The 16,440-nt window shown below is 36.8% G+C and overlaps 1 protein-coding gene across 12 annotated transcripts in view; it reads right to left on the reverse strand.

Annotated features, from left to right (window-relative positions):
* The window catches only part of GOLGA4 (golgin A4), a 75,230-nt gene that overhangs the window by 17,300 nt on the left and 41,490 nt on the right, over positions 1–16,440 (reverse strand). For 10 of the 12 annotated variants that reach the window (XM_010581767.1, XM_010581766.1, XM_010581763.1 and 7 more), the window contains 7 exons: positions 12,093–16,384; positions 11,210–11,331; positions 10,043–10,173; positions 5,787–5,900; positions 2,284–2,304; positions 2,032–2,100; positions 1,315–1,390 (listed from right to left, as the gene is read on the reverse strand). In XM_010581767.1, coding sequence (XP_010580069.1) covers positions 1,315–1,390; positions 2,032–2,100; positions 2,284–2,304; positions 5,787–5,900; positions 10,043–10,173; positions 11,210–11,331; positions 12,093–16,384 — 4,825 coding nt within the window. Of the gene's footprint in view, positions 1–1,314; positions 1,391–2,031; positions 2,101–2,283; positions 2,305–4,418; positions 4,519–5,786; positions 5,901–10,042; positions 10,174–11,209; positions 11,332–12,092; positions 16,385–16,440 lie in introns of those variants that run through there. The other 2 variants (XM_010581765.1, XM_010581764.1) reach the window with 2 other exon arrangements.

A 16,440-nucleotide genomic window follows, 5' to 3' on the forward strand; every position in this document is an offset into this window, starting at 1 on the left:
AGAAAGCAAGTGTGAAGTGCGGTTTTTTGAAAGTCTTCTGTGTTCATCCAGTTTAGCTGGGTTTCCACAGGATTGCAACCCCCCGCATCTCTGACACTAGTGAGGCTCAGAGATCAAGGCCTCAGTCTGAAGCAGGACACGCTCCTCAACTAAAGGGTTGCAAACCTTTTGGAGGTGAGCAGTACCTGTTCATTACCCCTGGGTTTTATTTTTGCTCCTTGGACTCATTTTTAGAAAAGTCTGACCCGTTTCCTGTGCAAAACCATGCTAAAACACACGAGCCTGAGAACAACAGTAGTCCACCAGAGCAAAGGTCCACCTGGCCCAAAACTCTGTCTCCAAGGTGGCCAACCATCCCTGCCTAAAGCAGGGCGTATGAGCCGTGCAAGTCTGCTTCTATCAGGGTCCTGGGGGTGCTCATAGGCCTCCATGGCTGGGCCCGGCCTCCCCTGGGACCCCCACCCTGCCCGTCTCCTGCCAAGGGCCCAGGGGACATGTCTCAGCTCAGCCTGGGGCCTTCAGTCCCTGCCTGAGCCATGTTGTAGGTGTGCCCGTCCCTGCCCCTGTCTCCTGGATGGGCCTGGCACCTGCGCTGCAGAGAGCTGCTCTCCTGGATGGAGCCCTCAGACCCAGGTCAGAGCTTCTCATGCGCAACTCTGGGCACAACACAGCATAGCTGTTCTGTTCTGTTCCCTGCCATTCCCTGTGCTCACCATGAGTCGAGTAATGATGAGAGTGTTATTTGCCTGAAATGCCAGGGGATTTTTCAGCTCCAAAAACACTTTCAAGGACACGTATCACACAGGCTACAAGTGGAAACAGGATTTTATTTTATTTATTACTGTGTCAGCACAGGAGATCTTGCAAAGGAACTCTAATCACAAGAATTTACTAATGCCCAGATATGTAACACAAGAAAGATCCATAAAATCTAGTATTTGTATTGTTAAGAATTTTAAAGAGTCATAAAAATGTGTATTTAATTAGCCAGGACAAATGGTTAATTCCTTCCCACCCACTTTTGAGTGCCACTGCCTATACCACTCCCCCTGGGGATACAGAAAGCTTAAGAACTCTGATACAGAGCTCATTTAACTGTATGACATAAAAACAAACATCAAACAAAATGCTGTGTGATTTGCTCATCTGAAATCACACACCAGCTCTATTATAACAGACAAAACAAGGATAAGATGTCATAAAAACATTATACAGGTGTTTTAAAGAGACTAAAGTTTTTAACAAATTGTCTAAACTAAAGCATATCTTTCAAACAAATTAAAAACTTCTTAGTGATGGAAACTGTGTACTTACCTCTGTACGGTGTTCCAACTGATGTGACGTACATATTCTTCTCATAGTTTTTCAGCCGATCTTCCAGTATGTGAATCTAAATAGAAAGCAGTCAAAAAGATAAATGGTGTTCACAAGTAGTTAAAATAAGCTTAATTGAAACAGTTTTCAGCTAGACATCACCTCCTTCTCTGAAAGCAAAAAACATTTGCTTTTTAAGGAAGGAAAACATTAAAAACTGTGTTATAAAAAACTGTTCCTAAGCTACTTGAGGAAATGTGTGTACGTGTGTATATACACATAAGAATATCTATAGCAAATGTTACGCATATATACATATATAAATACATATACACACGTCTTTTATACACATAAGCATACATAAAAAGAAAGTATGGCAAAAATTGTACTTAACATCAAAAAAGTTTTAGTTCAGAAAAAGAAAAGATCTGTAATTTCATGACATGCATTGCTCCGTTTTTCACTGTGCAAATGTTTTCGTAACCTGTATCACAAGCATGTGGTATTTTCATTCTCAGGGGATAGAGGAGTACTTTGAAAAGTGCACAGATCTTCCGAGAGCAAGTATGAGTCAAAACTATTTTACATGCATATTATTTCCATAGTAGCTGTGTGGAGATGTTCTACATTATGACTTGAAAAGAATAAACTTTTTAATACTGCAAACACAAAGTATCAAACAAGAACACTTTTTACTTGCTCAAACAGCACCCTTACCTGCTCTTTGAACTCCTGCTCTTTCAGCTTTGAATCATTGACTAGCGTTGTCTTCTGTGCAAGCTGTGCCTGAAAGAACACCCACATATGGAAATCATCAAGAAACTGCTGAACATAGATCATAGGTACCTTTTCAATAAACTTCTTTCTCCTTTTAACACACACACAAACTTATAAGCAGTATTTCTGCTTTCAAACTGCTGTGAAACAGAATTATCTAGAGAACAAAAATCAATAAAATTTAAGACTTACCTGAAGCTCTGTTATTGTGACCTAGAACAACAACAAAAACTTTACATTAAGATGCATGAAAAATACTGAGCATATCAAGCACTGTACATGGGTAAAGAAAAAGTTCTGATACAGTGTGTTAACTGAGGATGATAAATGTTGGAATGACCAAGTCACACATATACTTATAAAGATAAGTAGTCCCATAAATAGAGTTTAACTTAATTGTATTGACAGTATAGAAAGCTTATATTTAAATTCTCTCATTTAATTCTGTAAGACAATTATCACAAATACAACTTTAAGAACCTAGTATTTCCAAATCTTTACGAAATGCCTACTGGAGATGAATGATAATTGAATGAGTATGAAGTATGAATGAGTATGCCAGAAAACCCTAACTACTATTAATACTATTCACAATATTGTATCTTTTTCCTTAATTCTCCAAGTTGCATTTGGAAATGTGAACATTTATCTGAAAACAGCTTCAGCTTAGGAGCTTTATGAGCTCTACATCTTGCAAAGAGAGCAATGTTTATGAAGCACAGAAACAATTCTAAGCTGAAATTTCTATCTTTCAATGTTCCAACCCTAAGGAAAATAGTGCTTTAGTAGTCACAGCTATAACTCAAGGTTGTACGATCGTTTTAGCATCAAATAACCTGCATGTGAAATTTTTTTTTTTTTTTTTTTTAAGGTAACCTAAACCTTAACACAGAAGTGGCTTGTTTCTTCCCGAGCCTCTTTGGAATTGTGTTGAAAAGGAAAGCTATTCCCCATCTCTGTAGGTTCAGAAAACCTGTAGATTTTCCTACACTCTGCAAACAGAATATAGTGGAAAATCATTCCTCTATGGATCTCAAACCTCTAAGTGCAATTCTTGCTTCTGAAGAGCTCAATCATCTGACCAGACATTTATTTTCTCATGAAGAGAGACAGTTTCTGGTATTTTGACATCCCAACACTAACACTTAAGGATGCCAGTATTTGCTAACTGTTTTATCACAGTCGGATGAATGTTGTTCAAATGTATAGTTACGCTTTATGTCTAAGTGTTACATGTGATGTTTGGCCTCGGCTGACAACGTGCAGCACAGGAGGTTTTATAAGACAAACTTCTGTGGTTTGGGAGACTCCAACTTTAGACAACATATATATCAATTGCCCACAAAAACTTGCTTCCAGTCAATGGAAGACTTCTGAGCTGTTTTACTACTAGTGCTGAAGAAAAAAGAAAAAAAGAAAAACAAACAAAAAAACCCAACAAAAAACTCAAAACATAAGAGAAAAAAATGTTACAAAGCAACAAAATGAAAAAGAAATAAGGTGAGACAAAAGATGCCACGGCAAATAGAAGGTGACAGAATTCATTTGAATGCACATGTAAAATCCAGATATGGATTTGTACACTTCTGCTCAGGTACGTGGACAAGGTCCACAGGCCCTGTCCAATTTTCTCACCTAGCTCTGCAATGTTGCACATATATGCTATTGTATCATTTGCAAATATATGCTATCATACCAGGTAACAGCAAAATTACTTTCCTACAGACATATCAAGCACAGGCAATGGACAAATTAAGATGGGTAAGAATTAAGAAGAACAACTCTTATTTTCTAAGGAGGAAAAAAGAAAACTACCTCCTGACCCCACAACAGACTATATCAAAGAGAGAATCCAATCCTGAAATACTGATAAAACAAAGAACTGGAAGCCCACTTACAGCACTCTAAATATTTGAGCTTTGACTGGACCAGAAGATGTACCAGGAGCTATTGCACATTCAATAGCATAATCTGACTATTAGAATAGTTATATTGTTTTGAGACGAAGTCACAATTGCAAATAGTATGAAATATGAAATTCATATTCAGTTAAATCAGAGCTATGCAAAAGAAAGCTTGTGAACAATTTGCTAAATTTGATTTTAGTTGGAATTCTCAAAATTACTCAAGAAAGCTTGATGCCTGTATGCCAGTGAAATCATGGATATTTAACTGCCTTACACTCACCAAAAAAATCCCATTCTTATTCTGCAAGCACTTTGAACCTGGATGCTTTAACTGTACTTAAGTACATGCACTAACATACAACCTGGTTTTCCTCCCCTCCAAATGAGACACCATTTATCCTTTAAAACAAAGCTATTTACCAGCAACGGAGTTCTCTCAACTGGTTTATACCCACCACAGATGGAACAACTCCTTTGAGTTTCTCCAAAATCTGCCATGGAAACTCCAAGGAGTGGAGAACTGTGGACAAGATTCCAAAGACAGGTAAAATTAGCTGTTTATTTGTTTATTGTAAGCAGATTCATCTTTACATAAAGATGGAGTATTTGCAACATTCAAGTATTTTACAGCTCTATGCTACCATCGCAAATCTGCACGATGCATTTCTGGGAAGAATTGAGAAATACATAAAATACCATTGCTGGTATATAGATTTGATATGACTTTCGTGTCCTATCAGTGAATATGTAACCCTGAAGATGCATGTATAATATGATGCTAAACGACTGCCTGTATTTATAGCAGGCTTCTATACCAAATCAAGTAGTGAAACAGTTAACAAAAGTCCTAGAGATAAATACTCCTCATGCTTTTCAGAACCATGTTTTAAGGTTTACGAGTCTTTTAAAGAATCTTCCTCCAGATAACAAGATTAAGTAAGATTATCATCCATGGGTGGACAAGGGTTGATTAAGAAGGCAAGGCAGTCTGATACAAATACTTCTGCTTTTCCTGTGATGAAAACACTACTCATGTCATGGAATAGTTAATAAAAATAATATGAAGGGTGTTGTAAGCAAGTGCAAGGCAGAAGGGACAAACATTAGGACAGTGAGGTAATTTATACTGTAAGTTTGTGGCATCAAATAAATATATTTAGTATGCCCATTGCTGCCTGCTGTCAAAATGAAAAATTTAAAAATAAGATTAATATGAATTTTCATCAATGACTCAACACATCATACACTTTTCCTCTTCTCAGTGTAATAGTAACTAGTAACATTTTCATCAAATAATTCCTCAAACTACAATGTGGTCTCAGAAAGACAAAAGCATGCACTCAGTCTTTCAGTGAAGACGCCTCTGTCCATAATTTATATATTCAAGGCACTATTCCAGAGCCCTTTGGAATTTGGATTTAAAAAGAAAAAAAAAACAAACCAAAAAAAACCCCCGCCCACACTAAAAATGACCCAATGTGATTTCCTTTCCTTCTAAAGGGCTTCCAGTAAAATCAACATAAACACAGAGGGCAAAAAACCCCACCTTAATAATCACAACACAAGTGGGCTTTTTAACATGCCATTAAAAAAACATACCATCAAATACTGCAGATTCTAAAGAGGTTCACTTTTGAAGAAGTTAACATCTAAAAGAATAGAAACTGTATGGGGAAAATGAAGACCAGATATATAAATAAAATCCAATTAAGAGCAAACTACAGAATTTTACAAAGATTAAGCATTTCACACCTAAAGATATAAAAATAAATGTTAGTGCCAGCTCACTTTTTCACTGTTCCAACATTCCTCTTCTGCCATCCTTTGTTTGTATTCCTTTTGCAAGCCTTCTAGCTGTGCCTGCAACTCATGAACTTTTGCTGTCATCTCTTCTTCACGAGCCTTCAAAATACAAGGAAAAAAAATCACTTATACAATTAATCATCAAACCACTCAAAACCTCAACTACTGTGGACAAAGCAATCAACAAAAGAGTTATGCTATACACAGAAAACAATATGCTTGAAATTCAGTAAAAAGGCCAGTTACACTACAGGACTACAGAAAAGAACAAGAAACAAACATAGGAGCTTAACAAGATTTTGCAGGCCTTCAACAACTAAGATTACATAGTTAGGATTACAGTTAGATTTTAAAAATTACCAGAAGAAGAGCTATTTCTATTGGGCACTAAAACAGCACTGAAGTGTTATCCAGTAAGTGTTCTACTGGAGAGATCGTGCTTGCTTATATGACCTTCATGGAAGGGACACATGATACAGAGTTACTTCTTATACTCTGGAAGTGACAAGGACTTAAATCCTTTCCTCACTCACTCTTACAAAGATGTTCCTAAAGCAGCTTTAAGCATATTTTCAGAAACGACTTCCCGTTCACAAGAGTTTGGAGGCCATTGTGCAGCGTGGAGGAAAGAAGTAGTGGCAAGAATGGTAGGGAGGAAATGAACTTTTCCTGTATGTTTTATGACTGTGAAGAGTACATTTATAGGAGAAAAACATTATGACCTAAATCCTAGCCAAGTTAATCCACTTATACAGCACTTCACAAAAATAAGTATTTTTAAAAATTGTGTCCCCTCTGGCCTCTTTGAGAGATAACATGTTAGGGAGCTTATAAAACAGCACTCAGATTCAAAGTGCATGTCTCCACTGCTGAACTAAACTAAAACTTCAGTTTCACTCATGCTAACCACTCAGGGCAGTGAGCTGCCCACTCTGCTATGCAGTAGTACTTCAGATCAGATTATTACAATTAATCAACTGTTACCAAGAACAGAACTGCTGATCAGAATTTTGGTCCATTCAAAATCTCAGGAGTACAAACTATACTGATACAGAATAGTCACTGGAAAAGTAAGAGCAGAACTAAAGAGCTGGTCCAGGCTTAATAGATTTAGGGTATGCCATAAGTTTAAAAAAAAAGAATTATTTCCTTGTAAGGCCACTTTTTAATGTGTTACTTGCACCCTACTTAAGAATAAAACACTCTCCCCACGCAGCCCCTTGGCCCAAAAACCACCACCAAAAAGAAACAAAGCAAAGCGCGCTCCCCCCCCCCCCCCCAAAGCTAGTAAATGGGAAGTCGCAGTATCCAACCAAGTTTTACAGCCTAGATGTTTTAAGAATATCCATCTTCAATAAAAACCTTGCTCAAACATCATGACATCCAAAGAGTGTTATTTTTTATTCATTCACCTGATTTTTCTATGCCCTCAAAAATATATCAACAATTAACCTTTTCTAAGATTTCTTAATAGCTGGTTATACTCCTCTAGTTAAAAAGCCTCAACACCTGGCATATTCACTTGCTTCTATTTTCCCTTGTTTGTTTCTGGTTTGGGTTGTGGTTTTTTTCGGGGTGAGGAGTGGGGAGGGGGTAGTGGTGTTGCTTTGTGGTTTTTTGCTGTTTTTTGAGGTTTTTTTACATCAAGAATCATAGAATCTTACAATTTCTAGACTACTGTTCACCAAAATTAATCAAAATTGCATGCACATCATTCTTAGTCATAGAAGGTAGCTGCAATACAATAAACTCAACTCAAAATGATGAGTGACACTTCTGTAAAAGGGACATACCTGTGAGCCATTATTTTTATAAAACCCTGAATAGAGATTATAATTTAAAATTTGAAATAATTAGAGATCACATGGGGTTCCAACATGCTACAGAATCTGTATTTATAATAAGAACTTATCATTCTAAGCAGCATCTGGCCTACTCGGAAAATAAACTGCATGCTCTTTGGATTTAATTACAGTTATATACTAAGACTTCAATAAAGTAATAATTTCCCAATCTTAACTACAAGGCCTATCCTGTATTCACATGGGAAGCATTACGACAAATGAAAGAATACACACCTGAAGTTAGATATTTTATTTTTAGCTCATAGATAGGCTTAAAATAAACTAGCAGGAGCACAACATTCAATTTTTCTTTAATTATATACTTTAATTGAAGAAAAAAAATACTTAGGCCTCAAACTACAGGCTATGCTGATTTACAGATCCTTTAATTAGGGAGACTTTCATGAAAACTTATGTGATAAAAGTTTTTATGAAAGATAAGAAGACACCAGATAAAGCAAGAGAATTACCAGGGAAGCACTTCACAAATAAATCATATTAAGTTTAACAGACTGAATGATTCCTGCTCGTCTTTAAGGATATATACTCAAATCAAGTTAGACGAATTTTTAGCATCATTAACCATGTTTAAAATGCAACTAAGAGCTACAAAGTTATATGAGCAAAATTCATTCTTGCAATTGGCATTATTTTTGCTTCCTCTTCTTACCATTTATGACAGAGACAAACCTCTCTGCATAAATGTTTTGGTGTGAAATTTCTCAACCCTATCATGAGCCAAGTCAGGTGTAAGTGGAGTAATAACTGGTAACATTAGGCTAAACTGAGAAAACGTATACATCTGCTAATGCTTATGTTCCTATTTCTACCAGAAATCTCAATGAATATGACATATATAATTTAACATAAATATTTCTTAACTTTTGAGATGCTTGCAGTACTTTTTCAGGAAAAAAGGTAACAAATTCTCTAAACTTTTTTTTTTCCTTCCCTAAAATAATAGAAACAAAACACTCACACATATACCATTACCTAAAAAAGAAACATGTGCTCTGAAATTTAAAATACCAAACTACAGCTTATTGCAGTTCCAGGCAACTGTCATTACCATCATCAATGAGATGAAAAAAACAACAACAGTGTTCATGTCCTCCAATTGCACAGAAGTCAAATTAGCCTAAACCTTCAATATGATACATTGAATGCAGCATGCATATTTCTGACATACGTACAGAAAACAGAGAGGAATTACATCTGCATGACTTCAAATCACAGACCTATTTGGGCCTGTAAAGTAAGGACCTAAATGGCAACACAATGCACATTCAGGTAAGAGAAATATAAATCCTCCAGAAATGTAGAATTTAGACCTGTGGTACAAAACCCAAAAATCTCTATAGTTTTGTATCATGCAATTTTTCTAAATTAGGAAACAAAAGAAGGGGAGTCTAAATTTAAAACCCTGCCATCTCCATCCAACTTGCCAGAAGTTCAAAAATCAGAGCGGAACACACCAACCTGCCTACAAGATTGAAATCTGTAGTATTAAACACTCAGTCATGCTCAGTACATAGCTCTTTGGGCTGATAACTGAGCATAAACAAATAGAAGTTCGCTTACAGTTATTACTACTGGCTCTATTCAAGGGACATTCTTTTTTATTAAATTATTTGTGCAAACAGGACTAAGATTAGCAAAATTAAAGCCTGCATCCCAATATGATGTACAGTCTAGCACTGAAAACCATTTAATTTTTTGTTGCCATACATGTGGGGCTGGGACAATTTACTTTGCTAAGACAGGAGGCATCCAGGGAAGGTAAAGTATCCTTAGACTGAAGCTGGCTACTAACTTCTGGTTGAAACATTACTGGACCAAAACTATGTCTATCTGCAAATATCATGCAGACAAACTGTTCATTTACAAGTAAAAATGAAAGCTTTACTAGCAGAAAAACTATGCAAATAGACTGCACCCTGCATAGAACTGAACCTGACTTTAAGGGCTATGGTGTCAATCTGGACAGAGCATCAGAGAAAGGAGCTAGAGAGTGAAGCTGACTCATAAACACTGTATTTAAATCCTTAAAAGAAACAGCACATCACCACCACAACTCTAGCAAAACTTAATTTAAGTCACTTTCCTCATTTCAATCTAGAACACAAACTGCTCAAGGACATAAGGACCTAACCTTATGATTTTTTTTGAATTAGCAGAGCTGGGACTTAATTTTTTGTGTTCTTTCATGTTCATAAAACACAGAAAAAACCATTTTAATTGCAAGCTAGGTCACCACAACATCAAGTATAATTCAAGCAGTAAGACAGTAAGATCTTTACTAGAAAGAGTTATAGTTTTTCTGCCTAGTTGCGCAATGAAAAAAGGGGAAGAGTTATTTTGAGATGTATGTACTCATATCACTTTTCAGAAAGATACCTCAAGGATTTCTTCGTATTTTTTCACAGTTCTTTTTAGATCATCATCTTTTTCAGCAATTTTTTTATGCAACTGTGTTGTCTCTATGTGATGATTTTCTATCAATTCAGTTTCCACCTCCTGGGCTTTACCTATTAAAAAAAAAAAGCATATTTTGTTAAATTATGTCAAAACAGTATTAAAAAAAAAAAGCTTAAAGTCAACTGTGGAAGGCATCTATAAGGAAAACTTGTCAAGAAACCTCATTTTTCCACACTGTCAGTGATAATTACGTCACTTGATCCTAGTATGTATGAAGTTTGTTGTCTGCAGTTCGGCATCCAGAGTAATTTTTTCTACCCGATGCTGGAACTTTTAGAGAAAAGTTAAGATCACAACCAATATTTATCAACTAATTCTACCTCCTACTCTATCTAGAAAAGCAATTGAAACATCTGGAGATCTTCAGAAATTCCTCACTTGTAGAGGTACCTCCAGTAACTGTGGAGTCAAAAGATACTTCCTTTTGCTTACTTCTCTAGCCTCCAACTTACACTATGGTGGCAAAAGATGGACAGAGAAGCTGAAATATGTTGTACTGTAGTTATAACCACACAGAATAGCAATCAGACATCATATCCAGTTGACACCTATTAGTGGTTACAATGAATGAAGTCTGCAAGACACAGCTAAGAAAATGCAATTCTGATTCCCAGATGGATCCAAGTTTCTGTAAAAAGCACCCTTCAGTGCCATATATTCAACGATGGAGTGTTAAAGGTTTTGTAATGCTGAAGCCAAAGTAGTATTACAATGAAAACTTACCAATGTGCTTTCACCTCTGAAACCTTACTCTCCTTTTTTTTCTTTTGTACATGTGATAAAAAGATAGGTACCTACGGCTATCATGGGTAACTCTTGCCATGACAGATGCAGACAGAGTGCTAGATCAAAGATCCATCCTGCAGCATAAGGAAGAACAGCTACATATGCGTTTTCCTAATTGCGCTACAATTAACATTTATATGTTACTTCCTGAGCAGAAGTTCTTTCCTTGACTTCTCTAGGCAGTCATAAAACACATGTTGTCTTTATCAGAGTCCCAGGTAAAATCCCTTCCTCAGAGCATCTGAAAATTCAGTTTTCTGGCTATGTTACCGATCACAGCTATATTAGTATTTCACTTACTGATAGTCTCTTTTACTGCTGTTTCCAATTCTCTTTCTTTTTGAGCCAGCTGAGTATTGAACTCTCTCATTAACTGCTTTAAGGTGGAGTTGTGCTTTAACTCTATGTCTTCTTGTTCACATCTGCACAAAAAAAAAAATACAGTGAGGAAATAAAATGTTTAAAGAGAGTGTGAGAACAGTTTAGCAAGGTAGGAGATCTCATCATTTCTCCAAAACTATTTTAGAATGGGATGGTTTTGTATTCTACGAGTTCTATGGGATTCAGGGAGGCTTTTTGTTCCCCTCCTACTGAATTCAGCTGAAAGGCATAGTGTTTCATTTAAAAAACAACCCAGAATTGAACCTTTCCAGAAGATACGGAGCTTTTGCTGAGGAAGATGAAGAACTGGAAGTAAAGAATGTGCTGCATAAAAGCAGAATTTTTAGGGAATTCCTTGCTTGAGAAACGATTGGAGTGCTAAGCAGTATACCACATTTTTGTGTAGTACATATGAACAATTCTTGAAATCATTTGAACTTGAAGCTTTCAATACTAAGTTTATTAAAACTTTATTTCCTGTTTGAGGAAAGCAGAACTATATTTTATATTCTGGCAATGCTGAAAATGACCATCACTAAAACAAATCAAAAGTGGTATTAGTTTGCCAAAAGACAAACCACTTTTTAAACTGATGACTCAAATAGTGTTTTATGTGTTCATGAAGTGCTACTTTCAAGTAGTTCTTTTCTTGCTGTTCCTCTAGTCTATTTAGACAAATGGCAGAAAAATACCAGTCAATATTTCATTGTTACAAACTGAGCTTTAGAAAAGTATTCTTGAGGTTTTAGTGGTTAAAGATAAAGCAAAGAAATGGTAACAAGACCAGGAACAAAGAATTTACCTGATCTTTTGCTCCATTTCTTCTAAGGACTCCTTCTTTACTATGTCAAGCTCCTGCTGATGTTCTTTTCGCAGAGTGCGTAAGTCTTTTTGAAGATTATTCACTTCCTTGCGTAGTTTCTGTTTCTCCCTTTCAGTCTCTTCCAGTTTAGTCTGCAAGTCTTTCTGCTGGTTCTGCATATCACCTAGTAACTTCTGCAGCTCCAAACCAAATTTAGCTTTTTCTTCAGCATTTTCCTCAAAAGCTTTCAGGCTTTCATTTCTTTCATCCAACTGTTGCTGTAAACTTTTAAGCTTTTCTTCATATCTCAAACTCGTACCTTCCATCTCAATCTTATGTACTTCATTTTCCCTCACTATATTATTTTCCAACTCTTTTATCTTCTGTTCTAAAGACTGACTGACTACCTCCTTTTCCTGCAATTTTTTCTGGAAATCTCCAATTACATTCTCCATATCAAGATGTTTTTGTTCTTTAGCTTTTAATTCTTCCCTACTGCTTGCTAAATCACCACCACAACGAGCATGCTCATCCACTAACAATAAGTATTTTTTGGTTTGCTCCTCAAGTTCCTTCCTGAGGCTTTCAGTCCTACTCTGCTCCTCCTGATGGCTCTTCTCAACACATTCTAGCTTTTTAAGGAGTTCGTCCTGTTTCTTTTGCAGTTCTAGATGAGAGTCATTAGTCTCTTGTTGTTCCTTTTCATACTTTTGCAACAATTCATCTTTTTCAGTTAAGCCCTTCCATAACATGTGCATTTTCTCTTCATATGTCTGTTGGACACTCTCAAGCATTTTATTTTTTTCTTGTTCTACAGCAGCTTTTACACTCTCTACTTTTTGCAGCATTTCTTTCTCTAATTCTGTGGAATCTCTCGTTGACTTTATTTTTTCTTCTAAGGACTCAATTTTGGCCTCTCTCTCCTGCACTTTTTGTTCCAAGTCTCTTAACTGATTTTCCCTATCTTGCTTACATTGCTGCTCCTTTTCTTCCATCTGAGACATCAATTGCTTTTTAATAGAACCAATTTTTTGCTCTGCCTTCTTTTTCAGATCTGCCAGCTTAGTGCTGGTCTCTGCATTCAGTCTCTCTTCTATTTCTTTCAGTTCTTCCTCTTTGCTTTTAAGTATCGATGACTTCATTTGATCAAATTCCCTCTCCCTTGCTTCAAATTCAGCTTTCAGTGAACCTATTTGCTTCTCAAGATTAAGCACTTTTTCTTCAGCCTCCTTAAATCTATTGTCCTTTTCAAAAGCCACCTTTTCTGCCTGCTGGAGTTGCCAAGCTATCTCTTTTTGCTCTGTCTCTTTTTGTTCATTATACTTTCTAAGTTCCTCCACCAAGGAATCATTTTCTGAAGTTTTCCGAGCAATGTGTTCTTCTAGTTCAGCAATTCTTGCTGCCTGTTTTTTTAACTTTGCCGTTAACTCATTTTCTTCCTTTTCCCTCCTGTTTTGCTTTTGTTCCAATTCACTTTTTAAACTATTGAGACTCTTGCTTTGTTTAGCCAGCTGCTCCTTCAGTTTATTTAGCTCTTCATCTTTTTGATTGGCTTCAGTATTGCTTAATTCAAGTTTGCTCTGCAAATCTTTAATAGTGTCATGATTTTGTGTAAACCTGGTTTGTGCTTTCATCTTCCACTCTGACAGCTTGGCCGTGCAATGATCTACCTGCTCAAGAGCTGATGCTTTTTCTTGACTCAGCATCTCAACTCTGGACGATAACTCCTGTACCTGGTTTAACAACTGCAACCGATCCTCTTGATGTTGCTTGCTTAACAGAGACATGGCTGCTTCCTTCTCCGTTAAACTTATTGTCCTTTCAAGTCTAACATTAAGGTCATTAATTGTTTTGTTGAGAACAGAGATCTCAGATTCTTTTTCCTGGAGTTCCTCCCTCATTGAGGTGACAGCATTGATATTTTCAGATAACTCTTTCCTCAGCTGTGTTATGCACGTTTCTTTTTCTGATGCTGCTTGCTGCTGATGCCCTCCCTCTTTCTGCAATTGTTCCTTTTCTGTTACAAGTCCTTCGATGTCAGCTCTCATGGACATAATTAAATTGTCCTTCTCTTGCAGCTGTTGCATTGACTTTTGCAAAGAAGTACTTGCAGCAGAATGATGCTCTGTTACTTCTCTAAGCTGAGCTTCTAGTTCAGGAATCTTACTCATCTTAATTAATACTGCTTCTTTAATTTTTGCAGTTCGGCGCTCACAATCTGCAATTTTGCATGTTACTATGTCAATTTTTTCATTGCATTTTTCAATTAATTCATTGCTTTTTGTTTGCAGTAAAGCTTCAGCATTCTTCCAGTAAGCATCTAACTGGGCTGCAAGTTCTCCTGACTGCCTTTTAAACTCAGTTTCTTTTAGCTGAATTGCCTCTATTTTTTTCTCATAATTTTCATGATCTTTATACTGAGAAGACTGCACAGTTTGGAGCTTCTCTTCAAATGTTTTCAGTGTATCAGCTAGCTCAGTAATTTTGGCTTTGTCCTTTTCTTCAACTGCTTTCTGTTTACTGAGCTGTTCCTGAAGTCCTGACTGCTCTTTCAGGGACTGATTAAGATCACTTTCCAATTTTTTCAACTGTGTTTTCAGGTCACTTTCCCTATCTGACAAAGCACTCACCTTAGCCACTGACTGCCTTAGTTGTTCTTGCAATTCCTTCAGGGACTCCTCCCTTTTCACCTGTTCTTCCTTCAGTTGGGTTATTTCCATTCTGGAGCCTTCCTTCTCAGCACTGAAGGTGGCAAGTTCCTGTTTCAGGTCTCCAACTTCCTGCTCTTTCACTTGCAGTTCCATTTCATGTTTTTCCTGGAGCTCTTCAACCCGCTGATTGAGTTTCTTTTCCCAGCTCTGGGTAGTTTCTTCCAGCTCCTTCCTATGAGCTTCAGCAAGACTCTCTAGTTGCTCTTTCTGATTGGATTCCAGTTTTGACACAGCATCATTGATTCCAGCTGAGCTGGCATGTGCCATTTCCAACATTTTAGCACTGAATTCGCTCTCTTTCTGACTGAACTCCAACTGCTTGTTTTCAAGCTCTTTTTTTAGTTTAGCTTCCTGCTCAGCAAGTTTCTCTTTGAAAGTTTCCTGCATATCTTTTGATTTCTGTTTAATTTTCTCCATTTTGTTCTCCTGACGTTTCAGTTTACTTTCATACTCTCCTTGTAAAGCACTAAGTCTCTCCTCCGCAGCTAACAGTTTCTGTTTAAGCTCTTCCACTTGCTTGTTCTGTACCTTCATGTGTTCAATTTCATTTTCCTTCTCGGTTAGACTTCTCTTTGTTTCATCAGTCTCTCTTTGTAGATCCTTCAGTTGACATTCATATTGTTGTGTTAGAGAGGTTACTTTTTGTGTATTTTCATTGCTTTGCTCTTGCAAATGCTGCTTCAGGTCACGTACCTGAGAGATGTACACTTCTAACTCATTCTTGACTTCATTCAGCTGGGATTCAGTTCTTTGGAGCTTCTCACCAAGTTGCAATTTTTCACCTTCAAGATCTGTCAGCTTTTGCTGCAGCTTTGCTGATTCCTCTTCATAAATCTTTGCCTGCTCATTACAAGTACTCTGATGAGACTCTGAAAGCTCCTCTAGCTTTGCAGACACTTGGACGAGTTCAGCTTCAGATCTTTCTGCAGATTCCTTTAGTTTCTGTTCATGTGCTTTTAGTTCCTCCATATGTCTGTCTTTCTCCTCCAATGATTGCTTGAGTTTGTTGAGTTCCTCTTTGAGTACCTTCTCAACACCTTGAATGGACATTTCGTGCTGTTTTAACATCATTTCAACCTCTTCGTTGTGCCGTTTCCTCTCTTCTTCCAACTTTCCTTCCAATTCTTGCTTTGTTTCACACACTTTACTACTCAATTCTGAGAGCTCTTGTTCTAAATCCTGACGTATTTTTAGTGCTTCTGATAGCTCAGAAGACAGTGCTTCTAATTCTGTTTGTTTCACATCAAGTTTTTCTAATGTTTTTTCATTCATCTCTTCTATGTGTGCACGGAAAACTGTTTCTTTCTCTTTCAAAATTGTATCTATCTCTTGTTCTTGTTTCTCTCTCATTTTTTCCATTTCAGTTTCTTGTTGTTGCTTTAAGATTTGAAGTTTTTCTGTCCAAAGCTTTTCCTGCTGCTGTTTCATGTTCTCCAATTCTTTCTTGTGTTTTTCAACTATATCATTGATTTCCTTATTGTGCTGCTTTTTTTCAGACTCCATCAGAATACTTAATTCCTCTGATTGCTTTCTGTCATCTTGCGAATACTTTGCAAGAGAGCTTTCCAGTTCAAGAATCCTCTGTTAGAGAACACAGTTTTATAAAGAATATGAATATTCAAAAGTTAACAAGTTGA

Source organism: Haliaeetus leucocephalus, unplaced genomic scaffold (assembly GCF_000737465.1).
Source record: "Haliaeetus leucocephalus isolate CR32 unplaced genomic scaffold, Haliaeetus_leucocephalus-4.0 Scaffold808, whole genome shotgun sequence".
Classification (NCBI taxonomy): Eukaryota; Metazoa; Chordata; class Aves; order Accipitriformes; family Accipitridae; genus Haliaeetus; species Haliaeetus leucocephalus.